A 21,787-nucleotide genomic window follows, 5' to 3' on the forward strand; every position below is an offset into this window, starting at 1 on the left:
TTTATGAGGATGATTCATTAAAGGCATCAAGAAGATACAAAAAAGAGAGCGTTAGCCCCAGTCTCTTCTTCCTAGTTTAATACAATATTCATGCCATCATATCCTTCTAGTTTATGGCATGATCTTTCCCAACAATGAGAATGAACATACCGTTTCTAATGGATTAAACATGAATTTCATAACAATCATAAGAAAAAAGAAAATATTGTAGTATACTCATGACATCATATCCTTCTAGTTTATTACATATAATAATCCTTGTATTTGCCCAACCAAAGATTAGACAACTGCACGATCATATTGGAGAATGAGAACGAGCATTCTCTTTCCAAAAGTGTAAGTTCAATCTTCAGACTCTGAAGGGTACTAGGTTAGGGTTTATTTGTTCAGGTATGGACCGTTGAGCTGGGAATTTGGGAAGGGCGCTAGCAATGCGCTTGGCTGTCTCAAGGTACTTTACATACTTGCAAATGAGGCCTTCTTTTGTAGCGCCTTCTCCATGGTTGTTCCCTTTAGTGTCGTGGCAACCTAGGTTAAACCCCTTCATTGGTGAGCCACAAAAATTGCAATTGTGATCTCTTCCCATGAGTGCCTCCTTGAAAGCTTTTTTCTGGAAAGTCCAAGCACCACTCTTCCAATTGAAATGGTACATAGGAAGGAACCTTTGTCCGTAAATGGCTATGAATTCCAATGCTGCTAGAATGAACTCAAATTCTTCCTTGGACATGTAGTAGGGGAAACTGACCCTTGTCCATCCAGGCTTCACTCCACTATAGCCCTGTTAAAAGACAGACAACTCATGTCAGACTATCAAATAATATTTATACTGCCAACATGGATGGAATGTAGAAAACATAATTAGTGAACCACATTATGTGGAGACTCACCATCTCAATTGCATCTTTGAACGCAAGAGAGCGAGGTTCATCAACCTTGAGTAAGATATGCCCATAGGGTCCTGCACAAGCACACCCTCCTCTAGCTTGAATGCCAAATAGGTCATTAAGCAGCTTAGCGACAAAAGGACCGTGAAGGGGCTTATCTTTCTTGTTCCCTGTCTCTCTCCATAAGTAAAACTCATTGTCTTCACTATTGTCATCTCTTGATGAAGAGTAAGTTGTAGTATAAATAAGAAAAGAAAGCACAGCTTGTCTCTTGGCTGTTACATTTCCCAAAACCCATATGTTAGGATTGGGTAGAAGCCTTTGTAGTGCAAGTTCAATGTAGGTGTGCTCCATTCTTTCAATTACTTTGTGACTTATGAACTCTTTCACCCAAAATGCAAGTGCTGTTCTCACTTTCTGAATGATTGGTGGTGTTCCAGCATCTTCCCTTTCTTCAATGTTCTCCACATAGAGTGTGTCCTGGTAATTTTATTATATTTCAAGAATCTTTTAGCTTCAGAATTATCATGAGAGCCAAGCAGAAGATTAAAAGAAAATTAAAACACACAAGGATGGAAACTTTTAAAAAGCAGTTGAATTTCTCAACTATAGTCAAAAGAAACTTAATTATAATTTCTTGAACCAATATTTATTTTAAAATGACGTATTTATCCTTTTATGAGTCTATTAGAAACCATCTCTTTATCTCGCAAAGGTAGGGGTAAGGTCTGCATAGATCTTACTCTTCGGATATGTTGGTGTATGACTTATTTATCCTTTAAATATCTAGACTTGTAATGGAAGAAGAGAGAGAGCATGCGCTTACTTGGTTGTTGGAAGTCATGTCACGGTGCCACTAAATCTAAAGTCGAATCAAAAAAATTATTGTAAGTACAAGAATTTTGCCTGTCTGAATTCTTTGTTGACTTATTTAGGCTGCTTATCATCTGTCCCAAGTATGTGTTGGTTTTAAAAAAAGGAAAATGACAAGAACCCCGTGACATCAATAAATGGCAGTCAAAGTCATCCATCAAGCTCTTTGGACAAATTGCGCAAAGTACAAAGTTTCACAATTGACACAAATACAGCAAAGATGAATAGGAAAGAAAGGACAACACAAATACTTCCATTATAAATCCAAAATTCATTACCTTTTCATTGAAGGGGTTGACAAAATCAACAGTACCACCCCCACAAGTAGATGGAGGTGAAGTCCTCAATCTATAGAGTGCTTTATTCATTACAAGAATTCCAGGTGTGCCTGGACCTCCAAGAAACTTATGAGGACTAATAAAAACAGCATCATATCCATCTATTTCTCCTGATCTCATCTCTATTTTTGCATATGGAGCACTACAACATCACAACAAATTAAAAATGATACACAAAATTAGTCATATATTTTCTTGATATACTCAGTATTATCAGTATATAGAAGTCAAACTCAATTAGCATACCTTGCTGCAAAGTCAAAGCAAGCAAATGCTCCATTTTTATGAAGAAGACGAGCGATGGCTCTTGTATCAGAATAAGTCCCAGTAACATTACTACAAGCTGAGAATGAACCCAACATTGGTCTATTCGTAGACTTGTAGAACTCAAGCTGAACCCTTAAAGCTTCCATGTCGACAAGGCCATTTTCGTCTAATCCAATTTCCACAACCTCAGCTAAACTTTGTCTCCATGAAAGGATGTTTGAGTGATGTTCATAAGGTCCAACAAAGACAACCCATCTCTCTTTGGTTTCGTTACGAAAGCATTTTGTGAGTACTTTTTCTCTTAGGACTGAAGGGACAGAAATGGCCATGATTTCTTGGAGCCTTTTAATGGCAGCAGTAGAACCAGAACCACAAAATATAATTGCATCTTCTTCTCCTCCTCCTAAGCATTTCTTCACGTAAGCTGCTGCTTCATGCACTATTTTTGTTGTTTGGTATCCCACGTGACTATCACTGGTATGACTATTACCTGTATCAAATAAAAGAAAGACTTTTCAATCTTGTGGTCCTAAATTAAAGTTATGTCAAATATTTCAAAATGCCCTTTAATCTTGTCGTCTTAAACATGTCACGTGAAAACTGAAATTAAAGTGTTGTCAAAAAAAGAAAAAAAAAATTATTCTTTTTGAAATAGACGAAAAAGGAAAATACGTCATTTTTTTTTGAAACGGTGAGAGTATAAAATTAAGGAAAACGAACGTACCATAGAAAGGAAGGACGTTATTGATGATATAGTTTTCGATGTAGTGAAGACATCTTCCAGAGGCAGTATGATCAGCATAAGTTAGCCTACGTTTCCCAAATGGCGTATCGAAATCGGCATTCTCACCAATAATCTGAGAACGCAGCCATGAAAGTTTCTTTTCAGCAGATTCACTCTTAGAAATATTAGACTTTTCTAACAAATGAAATGATTCAATTCTACTCCTCAAATCTTCATGTGAAGCAATTGAAGAAGTAGCACTAGAATTATTATAATTAGAACTAATATTACTTCCAATACTAGTGTACTTTTTTCCCTTATTATTGTGGTCTATTATTTGAGTTTCCCTCAATATTAGTTGCCCCAAATCCATGTTAAAAGCACACAGAAAATTAAAGAGGAGAAAAAAGAAATATAGGCTAAGGTTTTAGAGGTAGGAATAATTATTATAAAAATGGATAATAATTTAGTGTGTGTTTGAGATGATGGAAAGTGGAGGGTATTTATAGGAGAAATTATGATGAGGAGATAATTTAATTTGTGTTGGTCAATTAAAATTAGCGGGATAATGATGATTGAGGAGATAAACTAGGGGATATAAACGTTACTTTATATTCTGCAAAATATTTAAAATTATATGTGTATATATATATTAAGGATGCGTTTGGTACGAAAGAAAATAATTTTTGAAATATAAGTGATTTTTTTTTTACGTTCGGTAATTATATTTTAAGAGTATTTATATGTGATCTAGCAATTTTCTCTGAGGTGGAATGGGATGGGGATGGGGATCGGGGGGGGGGGGATTCAGGGGTGGCCGCCGGGAGACAATGAATTTAGGATGTTACTTATGAAATTTGTTTTCTCTACTTCTATTAGGAAATTCATTTTTCTAATTTTTCAGGAACATATTTTCCAAAACTTTTGACCAACCAAACATGAAATATTAACTATTTTTCTTCATACCAAACACACCCTAAGTAAGAGTATTTTTTAAACTAGTACGAAAATTTTGACCATGTATTGTTTAATTCAATCTAGCAACAAAATTTTGATTGGTCAATTACAATTAACAGGGACAAAGTTTACTTAACCTTTAGTGTAATTCTTTTTTCTTTTTTTTTTGTGGAGAAAATGACCTCGTCGTGATCATTTACAATTCTCAAAATGTTTTTTTAGTGTGTATTCTGTGGATTTTTTTAGTATGTATTTTGTGGAAAATATATACAATGTGACTTCACTTCCAATTACAAGTAATTTAAAATATTATAAATTATGTAAAAAATATATATTTCAATGAGAGTATATACATCTATGGGATGAAGAAGTTAATTTTTTTTTCCAACGTCCATTTTGGTCAAATGGATGGCGCCTCAAATTAGCCGCAACGCGTAATAATGGATTAAAAACCAACAAAGTGGAAGTCATAATTAGAAGAAAAATAATAAAAGTAATTGAAGTTGTAGACAATAAAATTCGAGTCGAGAAAATAATAATCAAGACTGAAAAATATCGCAATAAATGTACTATTTGATTTCAAGATATGAGCGTTACAATTTCTGTTAATCTTCTGATTCGTCTTTTCGAATATAAATTCAAGGGCATTATAAGCTTGATCTTGAATCTTGTGGAACTTGATGGATTTAATCTTGACTTATACTTCAATTCAAGGGATTTTGAGCTTCTTCTTGAATCTAGTGGTCTTGATCTTGAGTTGTTCTTGAACTTGATGAACTTGATCTAAAATTCTTGAACTTGTAGCTTGTAGAGAAATCTATGGTGTTTGATCCACGAGCTTTCTCTAGCTTCTTGTTAGAATTCTGGTGTCTTTTCTGATTTAGGAGGACCCCTATTATAGTTGTAAAATAGAGGAGTTGTGATGAGAATATGCTTTCCTCCAGCCAATCAGATTTGAGTGACATGACAGAGTAGCAGGCTTTCTTAGGTCCATCAGATTTAAGTGATATGACAATATTTGATTGGTCGGAATACATCACTTGGACATGTGACACATTTTTATTGGCCTTTGATTTGACTAGGCATGCCATGTCATTTTGACACATGTCATGATCCTATTAGCTTCTTTGTTTGACTTGACATGCCACGTCATTTGCCATGTGATACCAAACTAGGCCTCTAGAATGAAATGACATTGGGTTTAGTAAAGTGGGCTCATCATTTGTTGCCCAAATTAATGGATTAGCCCAATGGAGTTGGACTTTAATTAAATCTATATTTATTGAATTAAATAATTAATTCAATTATATTAATCCTCAATATTTATTTGAACTAATATATTTTAAATTTAATATAATTCGAATCATATATAAATATATATTTGATAAATTTTAAATGATTACAAATACCTCCTACTTGAAGTCTTGTTGAGATATTTCATCGTTTGAAGACTAAGCTTGAAGTATTAATTTGATACCTTAATTGCAACAATGTTAAAAAAAAAAAAAAAGAGGGGACCAATGTATATTATGGGGATATATTTGAACTTTGAATTATATTATTATTATTATTTGTTTGCAATAACGTGCATTATTTTAAAAAAAAAGGAAATGGTTGACTTCTTTTTCTTCACTAGCCATTAATGCCCAATCTTTTTGACTCCTGCCGCCTCAACATCTCTCTCACTATATATTATGTTTTATATTGGTTCTTTTCTTTTGTGCCATTTTTTTTTAGAACAATGAAAGCAATAATTATATTTTTGTGGAGGCTACACAATGGAGAATTTTATCATGACACAAGAATTTGATCTTAAGATGTGAAGGGATGTGTTTAACGTTCTCGTCTTGAAATCACAAATTTTGAGTCTTTATGCGATCCCAAATACTTGAGCATAAGGTGTGAAGGGATGTGTTTAACGTCTCCGCCTTGAAATCACAAATTTTGAGGCTTTATGAGATCCCAAATATTTGAGCATAAGGTGTGAAGGGGTGTGTTTAACGTCCCTGCCTTGAGATCACAAATTTAAGGTTTTATGAGATCCTGAATACTTGACCATAAGGTGTGAAGGGGCAAATTTTGTTTACCTTAAGGCATGGGAATTTAGAGATCTTTTTAATAATAAATTCGGGAAAAGGCCAGCTTAAGGTGCAAAGGGACAATTTTTGTCCACTTTAAGGCATGGAAATTTAGAGATCCCTTTTAAGGATAAATCCGTGAAAGGCCAGGTTAAGGTGCAAAGGGAAAAAAATTGTCCACCTTAGGACATGGAGATTCAGAGATTCTTTTAAGGATAAACCCATGAAAAGACTGGCTTAAGGTGTAAAAGGACAAATTTTGTCCACCTTAAGGCATGAAAATTTAGAGATAATTCGTATGGCGCAAAGGGGATGAATACTCATCCCCACCCTAAGAAAGGTAATTTTATGGTATTCTTATGACGCAAAAGGATGGATACTTGTTCCTACTCTAAGAAAGATAATTTGAAGGTATAAGCTTAAATACTCAACTTTCAGACTCAACAACTTTAAAGAATTTGACTTGCAGACATGGTAAATCTAAAACTTCAACTTGAAAACTTCGACTCGCAGATTTGGAGGATTTAAAGACTTCAACTTGTAAACATTGAAGATTTTCTTGAAGTTCGCACACTTAGTGGTTTTGAAGAATTCAACTTGCAAACTTGGTTGATTTGAGATTTCGACTTGCAAACTTGAAGAGTTTGAAGCTCCAACTTTCAAACTTGAAAAATTTGAAGACTAACTCACATACTTAGTTGATTTGAAGACTTTAAATTTTTTTGGGGAATCTCATATTTCTTAGGGATTTGCCTCCATTGAGTCACCATTATTTGGTGCAAGTCTGAAGTTTTAGAGAGTACTCATAGTCTTAACTATCACGAATAATGTGGGAACATGTGATTTTTTGATATTCATGCAACTGAACCTAGAATGTAATTCTTAGATATTACGTACCTCAGTGAAGAGGATCAAGTCACAATGTAGTTCTGGGAGAGTATTTTTTATTGTGTCCTAACTTTTGCCTAGGCCATCTCTTTTGAGATTTTTAACCTAGCGGATATTTTTTTAGGGTGCCGTGAACAGTTTATACTCTTGCCGGCCAAGAGTAACATGCAATTTATACTCGTACCTTAAGGAGTGTCATCTCACTTCAAAGGGTGGTACCTCTTCAAGAATTTTGCATTAATAGGACCGTTCCTCATGCCATCAGCATTGACAAGCTTGTAAGCGCCATTTGAATATGTATTTTGTACGACATATGGTCCATTGCACTTCGAGGTGAATTTGCCCCCAGACTTGTGTGAAGTGATAATAGGCCTCCTTACTTCAAAGACTTGGTCTCCAACTTGGAAGAACCTCAAATGAACCTTTTTGTTGAAAGCACGAGACAAACGGTCTTGATAATATTCAAGCTTTTGTTGAGCTTCCAACCTCTTTTCATCAAGTGCTTCTAGCTTGGCAAGACGTAGTTGAGCATTATCTTCTTCAGAGAGCCTTTCTTGGATGGTGAGTCTTAAGGAAGGTCTTTCACACTCAAGTGGTAGGACTGCTTCAACTCTGAAAGTAAGTGAATATATATGGGGTTGCTTGAGTTGGTGTGCGGTATGTCGTCCCATATGCCCACAAAGCTTCTTCCATTCTTTCATGCCAGTCTCGCTTGGACTTATGGACGACTTTCTTCAATATATTGCATAGAGTCTTATTGAATGCTTCAGCTAGACCATTGGCGGCAACATGATACATAGAAGATTTGCGCTTCTTGAAACAACATATATGCCCAACCTTCGTTGAGGGCCCATCTTTGTATGTTGCAGTGGTACTACAAGCACATATACCGCACAATCAAAAATTCGTATATGAGCTATATTTGGTTCATGATCAAATACTAATTGTGACAGAGAGTCTTTATTATAATTCATCGGTCTAAGACGTACAAGTATTGCTGCATGTAAGATAGCATGACCCCAAACAGTAATCGGCAATTTTATTTTCATAAGTAGAGGTCTTGTTATCAATTGTAGGTGCTTAATAAATGACTTTGTGAGGCCATTTTGAGTATGAACATAAGCAACAGGATGTTCAATTTTTATTCCAATTGATAAGCAATAATCATCAAAGGCTTGAGATGTAAATTCTCCAGCATTATCAAGGGAATAGCCTTAATTGGATAATTTGCAAATTGCGCCCTTAATCTTATTATTTGTGCCAACAACTTCGCAAACGTCAGGTTGCAAGATGATAACAGGTACACATGAGATCATCTTGATGATGCATCTATTAGAACCATAAAATATTTAAACAATTCACTAAGTGGATGAATAGGTCCACATATATCCCCATGTATACGCTCTAAAAAGCTAGGAGATTCGATGCCAACCTCCAGGGTTGATGGTCTAGCAATTAATTTGCCTTGATAACAAACAGCTCATGAAAATTCATCAGAATCTTCAGGTTATTGATCGAGGATGACCTATTCGATCATGCCATAGCACAAATGTATTTAGATCAGTAAACTTCTAGTTTACGATCAAATGTGCTTCAATTACATTAATTTTTGCATAATATAGTCCGGACGACAAAGTTGGTAATTTTTTCAAAATATATTTCTGGCCTGAGACACTCTTGGTTATATCAAGGTATTCAGTATTCATTTCATTTAGTGTCTCAAACTCAACATGTTATCCATTTCTGCGAATATCTTTAAAACTTAACAAGTTTCTTGGGGATTTAGAAGAGAACGGTGCATCTTCTATTACAATCTTTGTCCCCTTAGGTAGAAATATAGTAGCTCTTTCGGAGCCTTCAATAATTTTTGAATTACCAGAAATTGTAGTAACATTTGTTTTTCTTCTAAGCAAGTAGAAAAAATATTTCTCGTCTTTAAAAATAGCATGAGTCGTTCCACTATCAATTACACAAATATCCTCATGATGATTATTGATCCAAATAAAATTTGAGGCATATTCATATTTTTCTTCAAAAAGAAATAAGGTAAACGTTATAATTAAAACATGACTCATCATACAAATTTTATTTATTTACATGAATTAGAAAATTATAAACATATTATTTAGTACAGACAAATAAAAAGAAAATTATTTAAATATTATCAGGATTATCAATATTTATATTTTTTTCTGGAAAATTAAAGAAATCAGTTACATCGAGATGCATAGGCTCAATATTATCTTCAGAGATAAAGTTTATCTCTGGATTATTTTCTGTCCTCTTCAAGGATGTCTGATATAGCTGAACCAGGCGTTTTGATGACAGGCAGGTTCGTGACCAATGCCCCATACCTCCACATCTATGACATATACTTTTTGAATTTTTCTTTGGTATAACATCTTGCTTTTCACTCTTCTTTTTATATTGTTGATCATTTTTCAGTGTCAGCCGAACATAATGATTATAATTTCTTCTTCGACAATGACCACAACTGGGTCATGACCTCTTTCTCGTTGATTATAGTTTGTCTGATTCACTTGAGAGAGTGACAAAGAACCAACGGGCCAACTATCATAATTTTTCATTAACAGTTCGTTATAGCGTTCAACAATAAGAAGGTGAGAAAGTAATTCAGAATATTTTTTAAAACCCTTTTAGCGATATTGCTGCTGCAGGAGCATATTCGCGGGTGGAAATGTGGAGTATGTTTTTTCAAGTTTGTCTTGCTCAGTGATTTCTTCTCCGCATAAATTTAACTGTGTTATAATTCTAAACAAGGCAGAATTATATTCAGTTATATTTTTAAAATCCACTAATCTCAGATTGAGCCAATCATGACGTGTCTGTGGAAGGATGACCAACTTCAGGTGATCATATCTTTCTTTTAGATTCTTCCACAGTTTTAAGGGGGTCTTTTAATGTGAGGTACTGTAATTTTAACCTCTCGTCAAGATGGTGGTGAAGAAATATCATGGCTTTGGCACGGTCTTGACTAGATATCATATTGTTATCTTTGATGGTGTCTGTCAGACTCATCGATTCTAAGTGTATTTCGACATCTATTGTTCATGATGAGTAACCTTTTCCAAATATATCAAGAGCAACAAATTCAAGTCTAGAGATATTCAACATTTTAAGAAAATAAAATTCTTATTATTTTGTTATCTTTTTAAAATAGTCCAAAGTGATGGAATCTCGTGCTGATAACGTGTTATGAAACAAACTAAACTTAGCAAATTAATAAGAAAGGGAGATAGTAAGAGAAAGAGGGAGAATTGAGAGGATTCTATATATATTTATAATTAAATAACAACAATGGTTATTTATAACCACATCAAATGAAGAAGGATAGTAAATTGAAAAATAAAATGGGGGGACAAATTTTGGTGAAAAGAAAAGGCCGAAGAAAAAAGTGGAAATCACATCCACTTGTACAACACCATTAAAATGTTCGTTTTTTTTCTTCTCCAACATTAACAACCCTTGTCCCAAACCAATGACGCATATTGAATTTTTGAAAAAAGTGAAGAAAGGTCAAATCAACGTAATAACATCTTATTTAAAAATAATAATATTTAGATTATATTAACAAAACATAATTCAAGTATATTACAATATTTTTTCTCAATAAACTTTTTTATCTTTAAATGAATCAGTGATAGCTTTATCAGAAAAATACTACTTAAATAATTCATATTAGGCTATAAAATAGATAAATACGACTTTAATAATTCATATTAGGCTATAAAATAGAAAAATACTACTTTAATAATTCACTTATTTATTTTTAAATGAACGGAAAAGGGTCAAAATTACCCCTGAACTTTGAAAAATAGTTTATTCATGCCATTCGCTATACTTTAGGGCCAATTATACCCTTATTATACTTTGGGCCAAATATGCCCTTGAGTATAACAGAGTGCCACGTGTTGGCCTCTCAGTGGACAAATTATTTTCCTTTTTAAATGTGTTTTTTTATTTGTTTTTAAATCTATTTTTTATTTGTTTTTAAATATGTTTTTAAAATTTATTTTTTTAAATCTATTTTTTTAAATATGTTAATTTTAAAAAAACAGATTTTTTTTTAAAAAGATGAAAAAAAGATTTAAAAAAAAGAAAGATTTTAAAAACAAATAAAAAAACATATTTTAAAAAATAGATTTAAAAATATAAATTTTAAAAACAGATTTAAAATCTTTTTATTTTAAAATCTGTTTTTTAATCTTTTTTTAAAAAAATCTGTTTTATCTTTTTTTAAAAAAATCTTTTTTTTAAAATCTGTTTTTTATCTTTTTTTAAAAAAAATCTGTTTTTTAAAATTAACATATTTTAAAAAATAGATTTAAAAAAATAAATTTTAAAAAACAGATTTAAAAACAAATAAAAAATAGATTTAAAAATAAATAAAAAAACATATTTAAAAGGAAAAATAAGTTGGCCACTGAGAGGCCGACACGTGGCACTATGTTATACTCAAGGGCATATTTGGCCCAAAGTATAACAATAAGGGTATAATTGGCCCTAAAGTATAACGAAGGGCATGAATAAACTATTTTTCAAAGTTCAGGGGTAATTTTGACCCTTTTCCGTTAAATGAATCTATGATGGTTGACTAGTTTACTTCTTTTTTAATCTCATATGAGGTTGTTAATTAGTTCGACCTTTACATGTAACTTTCGTTTGATAAATAAATAAATTGACTAATAATTAAAAAATTGTAAAATTATATATATATATATGTGTGTGTTTTAATTCATCGATAGAGAGTAACAAATTGAATATCAAATTTATTTGGAGAGATTGTGTAGGAAGAAGAAATATTTGGAGAGAGAATAATGTAATTTTGTATATAATTAAAGAGAGAAGAATAAAATGTGCTCATCAATGTTCCTAAATTTTAGCCCATTTAATAGATATCTTGAATAACTATCCTTATCTTCCTTCCTTAAATTAAGCCTAATATGATAAAAGAAATCACACTAATATAGTAAGGATTATAAATTACTAGAGAGAAAAATACAGTAGTTAATAAATGACATATTAAAGATAGTAACTCATTAAAGTTGAATTTTTTTTTAATTCAGATCTATTACCACTCGTAATTAAATTGTTTTATTAGTAATTCCTAATTAATAGTTTTATGGAAATCAGTTCCAAATCGTAAAGTTGAAGGATATATCAATCCCTTTTTCCTAATTGTAATTATAAAATTAGTCTAAACTATCAATATCTGAGTAACATTATGTTAAGAAATTTTCGTGATTAAAACATGTTTGTTTATCTCTTCACCTTGTGATTTGTTTTTTTTACCACTAAATGAAAAATATTAATTAAAAATATTTTTCATACGCTTTGTATTGTTCAAATTAATTTTAAATTTTTGTAAAAAAAAATATATTAAAAATTACTCATTTTTTAACTATAAAATACTTATTTTTTAAAAAATAATTTATAAATCTATTATTACTAGAAAAATGAGACCCCAAAAATAAAAAGCCTAAAGCCTTTGCTGCACACTAAGGTTGGCACTGCATATAAATAGTGTTCCAAAAATATGAGTATAAAAAGTTGAGAAAATTCTTGCTATATTTAAGTTAGTGGCTTGTATTGTCATTATACGTTATGGATGTCCTTCAAGCACATGTTAACATTCTACAAGTTGCATCTTATATGGTCCTATTGTATGTTTTTGCTTCGGAATCAATTCATGTGATATACTTTCGAATTTAATTAATAGATATATGTTTTCTAAAATTATTATATTTTTATATTTAATAATAATAAACTTTAAATATTTCATAATTTATCCTTAATGAGATGTTTTATAGTCATTGATCGTATTTGAAGTAAGTGATTACATTGTGCATGTTTACGATCTTAATAAAGTAATAATAACAGGTAAATTAGTAGGATGCGCATAGGGTACAATAGACATAGCATTCCGAATTTAAAATCACATAGTTTTTCTGTTATATTGATGGGTGATTATTTGTTATAGAATTCATAGCTTACAAATCTTATATTGTCTTTGCGTATCTACTTACTCAATTGACTTCCTTTTTCCTTCCAACAAGAAGAATGGATCCTCTATCTCCCTATATCTTTATCATTTCTCCCAGAGAATTAACATGGTCGTGGACTACCATTTACTACGTCATTATTTATATAAGATGGTTTCCTTTAAACCAACAAAAAAAAAAAGCAATCATTTTTCTGGTATAATGAAACATGTTATCATGTCAAAAAATAAAAGAGATGCATAGGTCAAAAAATACGTAAACAGATCAAAGGTAATTGGGCTAGTGAACAAAAACACATCAAAAGAACTTATTTAACATCAGTTGAACTAAACAAACATTACTACCAATGAACAAGAAAGGTGAAATTATAAGCCTTGCAAAACTGAAGTTAGCGTTTGGCTATAGATTTTGAAAGTAAATTTCAAATAATTATATTCAAATATCTATTTAGCCATGAAATAGGATCAGATTTTCATGTTTCAAATTTCGACTTCAAAATCTACAGCAGACGGAAGCATAATTTCAACAAGAAATAACATCTCTTTTTCCATCAAAGGGTAGAAAATAGGCTAGTACCTTGCAGCTGATAAGAGAACTGTTCCAGCAAATGATAGAGATCAGGTAAGCAGGCAGAAACTTCATATATATTGATGAAAAGAAAAGAACAAAAAAGGAAACATTATCTTTTGCAAGTCTGCAGAAAATATCTCTCAAGAACAGAAGTCAAAATTTAGAATACTAACATTTCATAATAAGAAAACTTCAAGAACAAATCAACCGAGCACATAACATCTAATGAATCAAGCCTCAACTCTCTCAGGAGCTGCCTCCTCAGTGGCGTAGACAATAACCTTATTGGCAGGTTTTGCCAAGATATCAAAGTACTCTTGGAATGGAGATTTGGTAAAGCGAGTCTCTTTCCAGAAGTCTGGGGTCAGGAACCCATAAGTCTTCATTAAACAATCAAAGGTAGCCTGCATAAAGAGTAAGAGATGAAAGTTTATGCTATAAATTATTGCAGATGAGAAAATATAGAACAAGAGATGAAAGTATATGCTATAAAACCCATAATCCCCAATTTGGATAAAAACAATAGCTGTTTACAGCAGAATCTTCAGTTAAACTACAGTCTCTTCTTCTAAACAAAAGTCTAACTAGAATCATGTTAGCTTTCTTTTCAAATTTCCTAAAAACAAAGGGCTTTTCACACATTGAAGCTCGTCTACATTCATGAATATGAATTGAATGTAACCAACCCTAGAAAGAAAGAAAACAAACACAAGCATTGTAGGAACTGATAAGAACTTGATTGCATACATTCAATCCCAAATTAACAGTTACTATCAATACATCCAAACTTTTGCAACTAAAACTTAACAATAGATGCTATTTCTATACACTCCAAATAAAAGGATCACCCTAAATAATTGCATATTTTAAGTTGACATATTGGCCATCAATGCAGACTCAAAAGCAGGAAGCAGTTTAATTAGGTTCAAACATGAAGATGAACAATGGTTTCTTGTATAATATCGATATATAATCATACCGAAAAGGTCTTTTTTATGTAAAAGTACACTACAAAAGTTAAAGGCTATTTACAAATCATTTCAACGTACATACTTCACATTTAATCATCTCCACATCCTTTGATGCACAGTGTTGAAATTCATTTTAAACAAAATGCATATTATGGTTCAATTACAATGTTCAATAAACAATTCTTATGTTATAGTATCAGTAGATATACTCAACATATAAACATACAACAGACTAAGCCATATATGTAACAAAATCGTCACACAATCATAATGATATTTGCAAGATCGATCAAACCTTAACGAAGTTGCCAAGGGTTTTGGTGGATCCACGAGAAGATGTGAAGACATCTTCAATACCAGCAAACTGAAGGACCTTCTTGGGGACACGAGCAGCCACAATACCAGCACCACGAGGAGCAGGCACCATCCTGACAGTAACAGACCCACATTTCCCTGTAACCTTGCAAGGCACAGTGTGTGGCTTCCCAATCTTGTTACCCCAGTAACCTCTCCTCACTGGAATCACAGATAGCTTAGCCAATATAATTGCTCCACGAATAGCAGTGGCGACTTCCTTCGAGCACTTGACACCCAAACCAACGTGACCATTCCCGTCACCGACGACAACAAACGCCTTGAACCTGGTTCTCTGTCCGGCACGGGTTTGCTTCTGAACCGGCATGATTTTCATCACCTCGTCCTTGAGAGATGGTCCGATGAGGGTATCGATGATTTGAAACTCCTTGATTGGGAGTGAGTGAAGGTAGATTTGCTCAAGTGAGCGGATTTTGCCATCTTTCACGAGCCTTCCTAGCTTTGTGACCGGAACCCATTTCTCCTCCTCTGTTTCACGACGTGGACGACGGCCGCCACGTCCCCGTCCACCGCGGTCTCCTCTTCCACCTCGTCCTCCGAAGCCACGGCCGAAGCCACCTCGGTCTCCTCCTCTCTCCGCCATGGTTGCTGGTTTCAGGGGTTAGGTTTACGGCTAGGGTTTAGAGAGAGCGAGTGAGCAGGAAGTATGAAGATGAAGGATGAGGGGTTGGCTTATAAGGGTTAGGGTTTCGTAGAATTGGGCTTCAGGGAAACAGATCAGTCCATAGAGGCTAATTTGGCCCAGATCAGTAGCAGTAGAGATCTTACAAAATATATACGAAATCAATTAACAATAAATAAAATTAGGCCCATATCATGGAAATAACTAGAGGTATTGGGCTGAATTAAAAATCGAGTTGGGTCATTGTCCGCTTAAATTTAGGTAAAATTACTTAATTGACTGTGTTTTAAAAAATATTTATCATTTTTAAATATACTTTTATTTTATTACCATTTTTAACAATTAATAGCAATATTTTAATTAAAGAAACATTATATTCCCTTTTTATTTAAGAAAGAGGAAAGGGTTTTCTCTCTCTAAGGTTTCTCTAAGGTTTGTGCGTCTCTCTCTTCTTCCTTCATCTCTTCTTCATTCTTCCATTATTCCTTCATCTTCTTGTTTATTTCAGACGGAATTTATAGGTTTTAGGTGCATAATTGTAATGAAAGGTCAGAAATCTCCTAGAAGAAGCCCAAGAATTCGAATTGTTGATTCAACCGGCAGTGGTGAAGTGAATGTCGGTCCAAATTTTGCTTTGGAAATTTCTGCAAATCAATCTCCAGAAGAAGCTGGTGGTGAGGTTAATCAAAATTTCCAAGCATTACATGTGAAGAAAAAGGGGGTAGAAGTAAGAAAAAAACCAATGAATTGAGTTCTAAATCGAAAAGAAAACGAGTTGATGTTGCATCGGCATCTAAGAAATTTATTGACAGTGATGATGATTTTGAGGATTACCTCCTCAATTTCAGTCAAAGAAAGTGAAACCTACAGTTGCTCAGGAGAAGAATCAAAAAATTCGAAATCGATTGTGCAAAAATACGATTCTACCGGAGAGTTTATATCTGGTATGTCATTCTACCAACACATTATTTAACTGATAGCATTTTCAATCTGTTTATGTGTATTTTCTTAGTTTGTTGTTGTTTTGAACTTGTGTGCTAGATGTTGAAGAAAAATTTGTGTATTTGATACTTTTATTATAGTCTAAATTTATTTGCTCAAGTTTATTATATTAGTGATTGTTGGGAGTTTTGTCATGAATTGTTAGATCTTTTGTGTTGCAATTTTTTTATTTAAATAAATAAATATAAATGAATTAAACTTTGAATTAAAATGTATTACACATACATTAAAGTTGAATTAGAAGAGAATAAGAGATGAATGAAATCTGTAGTTAATTGAAAAAAGTTTTCAGTTATCTGTACATCACAAAAATGAATTAAACTTGAATGAAATTGTGTATTACACACATTAAAGTTGAATTAGAAGGGAATTAGAGACGAATGAAACCTATAGCTAATGAAAAAAGGTTTCAGTTTCTCTATTTTGAAATCACTTCTTACGTTAGATTCATAATCCCTTAATCTTTTGTATTTATCTTATTGTTGAGCTTAAGACCAAAGGAAGATTTGATAGCAATAAATAGATCTTCTAAGATCATTGCTATGTATTATCAATTATTGTCATATAAAAGACATTCCAATATAAAAACAGTGATGGGTAGAATTTGCAATCTTCTGTTTTCTCTTGCAGTTTTCATTATGCTTCATTACCATTCTTCTTCACTAGCTAATATTAGCACTGATAAAGCTACTCTTCTTTCTTTGAAATCTCACATATCTTTTAAGTCCTATTTTAGGGTTCATGTTAAGATATAATTATCTATAGTGATAGATTGAAATTATTTATATGCAGGATCGTAAATTTAATTGTTTATCAAATAAATATTATCTTTTGTATTTGTCTTATTAAACTCAATAGTATTTTTATAATGATTTTATATTTTAAATTTTATAGGGAATGTGAAGTTTTTGTGGCTGCATTTGCGGAGTTAGTGAGCAATGGCCAGAATATTGTAAATCAACAACTAAGTGCAGACAGTCTCTGAAAGAAGTTTGAGGCTCTACTATGGGAATATGCAGTGAAGAAGCAAAAGAGTAACCTTCAAAGTAAAGATGAAAGACCACATAAATAAAGAAATGTAGTTATATTAGTTAAAATGTATATGAAAACTATGTTGTCTAAAAACAGTTTATAGCTGATGTATAAGTTAGGTTTTGAAGATTGTTTTGTGCTATCCTTTTTAAGATAATTTTTGTATACGTAAAATACAATTTTAATATAGTTTTTTGTTCATGTAAAATATATCTTCTTTTTTTATAATGCAATACATAGCTACGTTAATGTTAAAGTGTTTCAGTAGTGTTATCAAACTAAAATCTGCATTATGAATTAAATTTGAATGAAAAATGAATTAAACTTGAATAAAAAATAAATTACATACATATTAAAGTTGAATTAGAATAGAATTAGACACGAATGAAAAGTGTGACTAATGAAAAAGCCTTCAGTAATATATAGAAACACAAAAATGAATTACATACACACTAAAGTTGAATTAGAAGAGAATTAGACACGAATGAAAATTGTAGGTAATGAAAAAGTCTTCAGTGATGTGTTTCAGTAGTTTTATCAAACTGAAACCTGCATTATGAATTAAACTTGAATAAAAACTGAATTAAACTTGAATAAAAAATAAATTACATACATATTAAAGTTGAATTAGAATAGAATTAGACACGAATGAAAAGTGTGGCTAATGAAAAAGCATTCAGTGATCTATAAAAACACAAAAATGAATTACATACACACTAAAGTTGATTGGACTACCAAGAAACTTTCAAAATTGCAATATATCTTGCAATCTGGAAGGAAAAACATGCACAATGCAATGGCTTTCCAATGTTGCTGTTGTGCAACAGTCTTGGAGATACAGGTACAGAGTTTTGCAGGAACACTCAACAAGCAAGCTTGAGGTTGTAACAAATGCAACATGCAGCACCCCTGGAAACTGCAACACCATAACTGCAGCAAGTAGCATAGCTCCAAGAGTGAACAACATACATGTTCAACCATCTATGGGACTTCTTCTGGAGTTCTTTTCTTTCCCCTGACTTCATTCTTTTCTTATTATGCAGGCACACTTTGAACTGCAGCACATGAAAGCACTATCAGCTTGCAAGCAGCAACTAACCTTTAGTGTGGTTTTGAGTTTGGCTGTGCAGCAACAGTTCCAATACATGGAGCATAAAATGGAATGGTGGATCACAATGCAGGGATCCTTGCTGAAAGTAACCTCCTACACCAAACAATCCAACCATAGCAATTAAATACATCATCCAATACAGATCTGTACCAGTAATCCATCACCCTCTTTTGCTTGTGGTTGCTTACTAGTTTGTGCAGGTTTCACAGAGCTAAACTAATTCCAGCAATTATGGAGCATTGCAATATTCAACAATACCAAACAATCTTGGGGATTCCTTGGGTTTAGTTGTTTGTGCAGGTACAAAGGCAGAACTGCAGTACCTATAAATTGCAGGACTGCAACAATATCACAGCCATAAGCAACACACAAACTGAACAACAACCAACAGCCCTCAACAAATTGCATCACCTATCACAAAAAATGCTCCAAATTTTATAGGATTACAGCAACTCCAAAAATTGCAGAGCCCAAAAAGTTTCAGCTCGAATGGATAATCGGAAACGTTAGTTGAGCAACCTCGAAAAAGGCAGTCGATCACCACTATGAAGGCAGTTACGGATTGACTAGTGCATTCCCTAGCAAAGTGGCCTGCCTCTCCACACTATATTAATTAAAGTTGAACAACAAAGGAATTACACACACATTAAACTTGAATTAAAAGAGAATTAGAGGCGATTGAAACCTGTAGCTAATGAAACCAGCCTTCTCTGTAAAGCACAAAAATGAATTAAACTTGAATTAGAATAGAATTAGACACGAATAAAATATGTAGCTAACAAAACCAACCTTCAGTGATCTGTGAGTCCACAAAATTGAATTAAAATTGAATAAAAAAGGAATTAAACTCACATTAAACTTGAATTAAACGAGAATTAGAGACGATTGAAACCTGTAGCTAATGAAACCAGCCTTCTCTATAAGCCACAAAAATGAATTAAACTTGAATTAGAAGAGTATTAGACACGAATGAAACATGTATCTAACAAAACCATCCTTCAGTGATCTGTAGACCACAAAAATGAATTAAAATTGAACAACAAATGAATTAAACTCACATTAAACTTGAATTAAAAGAGAATTAGAGACGACTGAAACCTGTAGCTAATGAAACCAGCCTTCTCTGTAAGCCACAAAAATAAATTAAACTTGAATTAAGAGAGTATTAGACACGAATGAAACATGTCGCTAACAAAACCATCCTTCAGTGATCTGTGAGGCCACAAAAATAAATTAAAGTTGAACAACAAAGAAATTACACACACATTAAACTTGAATTAAACTGTAAACATAGGAGATCAAAGTTATATAGATGAACATATGACGAATCTGAGAAGAAGACAGGATTTGTCGACAGAAAAATCGCCGATTAACAATAGTTTGAACAAGTAATCGCTGCAATCAAAAAAATGAAAATTGGTAATAAAAATAAAAATTTTTGGATAAAATTTCACATGAATATTGTTGAATATCATACTATTTGTTGCTCATGTTTGCTTCTTCCTCTTTTTGGCTATGGAGAACAAAAAGTTTTCTTCTGAGAAGTGAGATTCCATTGAATACACGTTACTTAATTCTAAAATTGGAGTACAAATGTTGTAGAAAGTTGTGGTTAAGAAGCTATGAAGCTAAGTATTGCCCTAATTTTGGAGAAAATTATGGGTGAGAAGATTGGAGAGAATATTGGTGTAGGAAAGTTGGAGAGAAACAGGGGAAGAGAAAATAGGGAGTGAGAGTTAATTTCATTCAAACAATTTGCTATATATGGTTAAAATAATTATGTTGCTCTGTATGGTAAATATTTTTTGAATACTGTACATTTAGGTAATTTTTCCTTAAATTTACTCTTAACTAAATTTAGCTAAAAATTGAGTTGGATCATAACCCGTCAAATTTGACCCGCTTAATCTAAACAATATTGACATACTAATGCAATTCATAAATGAAAAAGAGATCAATTTTGTTGAAAGAAAAGTCAAAAAATAAGAGACCTGTGATCCTTGACTTGACCCTAACTTGTGACCCTTGACCAAAGTCCCAAGATCGAAAACCCAAGACCCGAGACCTTAAACCCAAACTCGATTTAAAAACCCGATATCAACCCAGACCCGAGATTTAAGACTTAACCTTTGAGTCGACCTCGACCAAAGTATCAAGATCCGATCCCAATTAGGGACCCAAGAATTTAAACTCGACCACATCGAGACCCAACTTCGACTCGAGACTTGACCCTAACACAATACATGAGTCATACCCGATATTCGAGTCTAACTCCAATTGCATACCCAAAATCGAGGACCCAAGACTCGATATTAGCTTAAGATCCAAGACTTGACCTTGAGAGGAGATTCAAGTTGATCCCGATATTTGAGATTGATTCGAAACTTGGGATCCGAGATCCAATCCTAACATGAGATGCAAATATGTCTCAGACCCCAAATTTGATTCAAGACTAGACTCGAGACTTAAGATTTGAGCCCTGACCGTGACTAAAGACTCGATTCCACCCTTGACCTGAAACCCAAGATCAGATCGACTCAATTCGATCTTACTAAATGCAATGAAAAATATTTGAGCAAAACGTATAATATAGCGAAGAGAAGAGCGGGTTGAAATTGAGAAATAATAAAAAAAAGGAAAAAATAATGAGCATTAACTCTATAATTCGATCTTTTATGTTTAAAAATTATTACACAATCAAGAAAAAAATGAATAAGTAACGAAAGTCACAATATAAGTTCTTCATTTTTTTTAATAGAAACATTTCGGAAATGTACAAATACCTAAGGAAAAATAGATATGATATATTAAGAAAATATTTATCATTTATAGCAATAACATTTTTTTTATTGAACACTTATAATACATTTATAATACAGTTTTAATACATATTACCGAAAACAATTTATAAAACACATTTAATACAAGTTTTATTCATGGATAATACATTTATCACACACTTTAATACACTCATAATACATTGTGTCAATTTCTTACCAAACCAGTATAATATATTTTAAAACACTTATATATATACATTTATATTGTATGCATAATTCACTTTTAATACAT

At 32.6% G+C, this 21,787-nt stretch overlaps 2 protein-coding genes across 2 annotated transcripts; both read right to left on the reverse strand.

The window, feature by feature from the left end:
* Nucleotides 1-18: 18 nt before the first annotated feature.
* LOC129900879 (uncharacterized) lies at nucleotides 19-3,532 on the reverse strand. Its single transcript, XM_055975960.1, has 5 exons — nucleotides 3,087-3,532; nucleotides 2,342-2,852; nucleotides 2,036-2,237; nucleotides 888-1,364; nucleotides 19-778 (listed from the first exon to the last, which is right to left on the reverse strand). The coding sequence occupies exons 1-5, from the start codon at nucleotides 3,457-3,459 to the stop codon at nucleotides 350-352; spliced, it is 1,992 nt and encodes a 663-aa protein (XP_055831935.1). The 5' UTR covers nucleotides 3,460-3,532; the 3' UTR covers nucleotides 19-349.
* Nucleotides 3,533-13,654: 10,122 nt separating this feature from the next.
* LOC129900895 (40S ribosomal protein S2-3-like) lies at nucleotides 13,655-15,670 on the reverse strand. Its single transcript, XM_055975981.1, has 2 exons — nucleotides 14,869-15,670; nucleotides 13,655-14,006 (listed from the first exon to the last, which is right to left on the reverse strand). Exons 1-2 carry the CDS (start codon nucleotides 15,529-15,531, stop codon nucleotides 13,833-13,835), a joined length of 837 nt encoding a protein of 278 aa, XP_055831956.1. The 5' UTR covers nucleotides 15,532-15,670; the 3' UTR covers nucleotides 13,655-13,832.
* Nucleotides 15,671-21,787: the final 6,117 nt, after the last annotated feature.

Source organism: Solanum dulcamara, chromosome 1 (genome assembly GCF_947179165.1).
Source record: "Solanum dulcamara chromosome 1, daSolDulc1.2, whole genome shotgun sequence".
NCBI lineage: Eukaryota > Viridiplantae > Streptophyta > Magnoliopsida > Solanales > Solanaceae > Solanum > Solanum dulcamara.

What these genes read in the sequence shown, in the direction of transcription:
- LOC129900879 (XM_055975960.1), bottom strand. Translation starts at nt 3,459, where the DNA reads ATGGATTTGGGGCAACTAATATTGAGGGAAACTCAAATAATAGACCAC. An exon ending in TAACGTCCTTCCTTTCTATG is followed by an intron (nt 2,853 to 3,086) that starts GTACGTTCGTTT and finishes TATTTGATACAG; the next exon opens with GTAATAGTCATACCAGTGAT. An exon ending in TCAAAGATGCAATTGAGATG is followed by an intron (nt 779 to 887) that starts GTGAGTCTCCAC and finishes GTCTTTTAACAG; the next exon opens with GGCTATAGTGGAGTGAAGCC.
- LOC129900895 (XM_055975981.1), bottom strand. Translation starts at nt 15,531, where the DNA reads ATGGCGGAGAGAGGAGGAGACCGAGGTGGCTTCGGCCGTGGCTTCGGA. An exon ending in CCCTTGGCAACTTCGTTAAG is followed by an intron (nt 14,007 to 14,868) that starts GTTTGATCGATC and finishes CTCTTTATGCAG; the next exon opens with GCTACCTTTGATTGTTTAAT.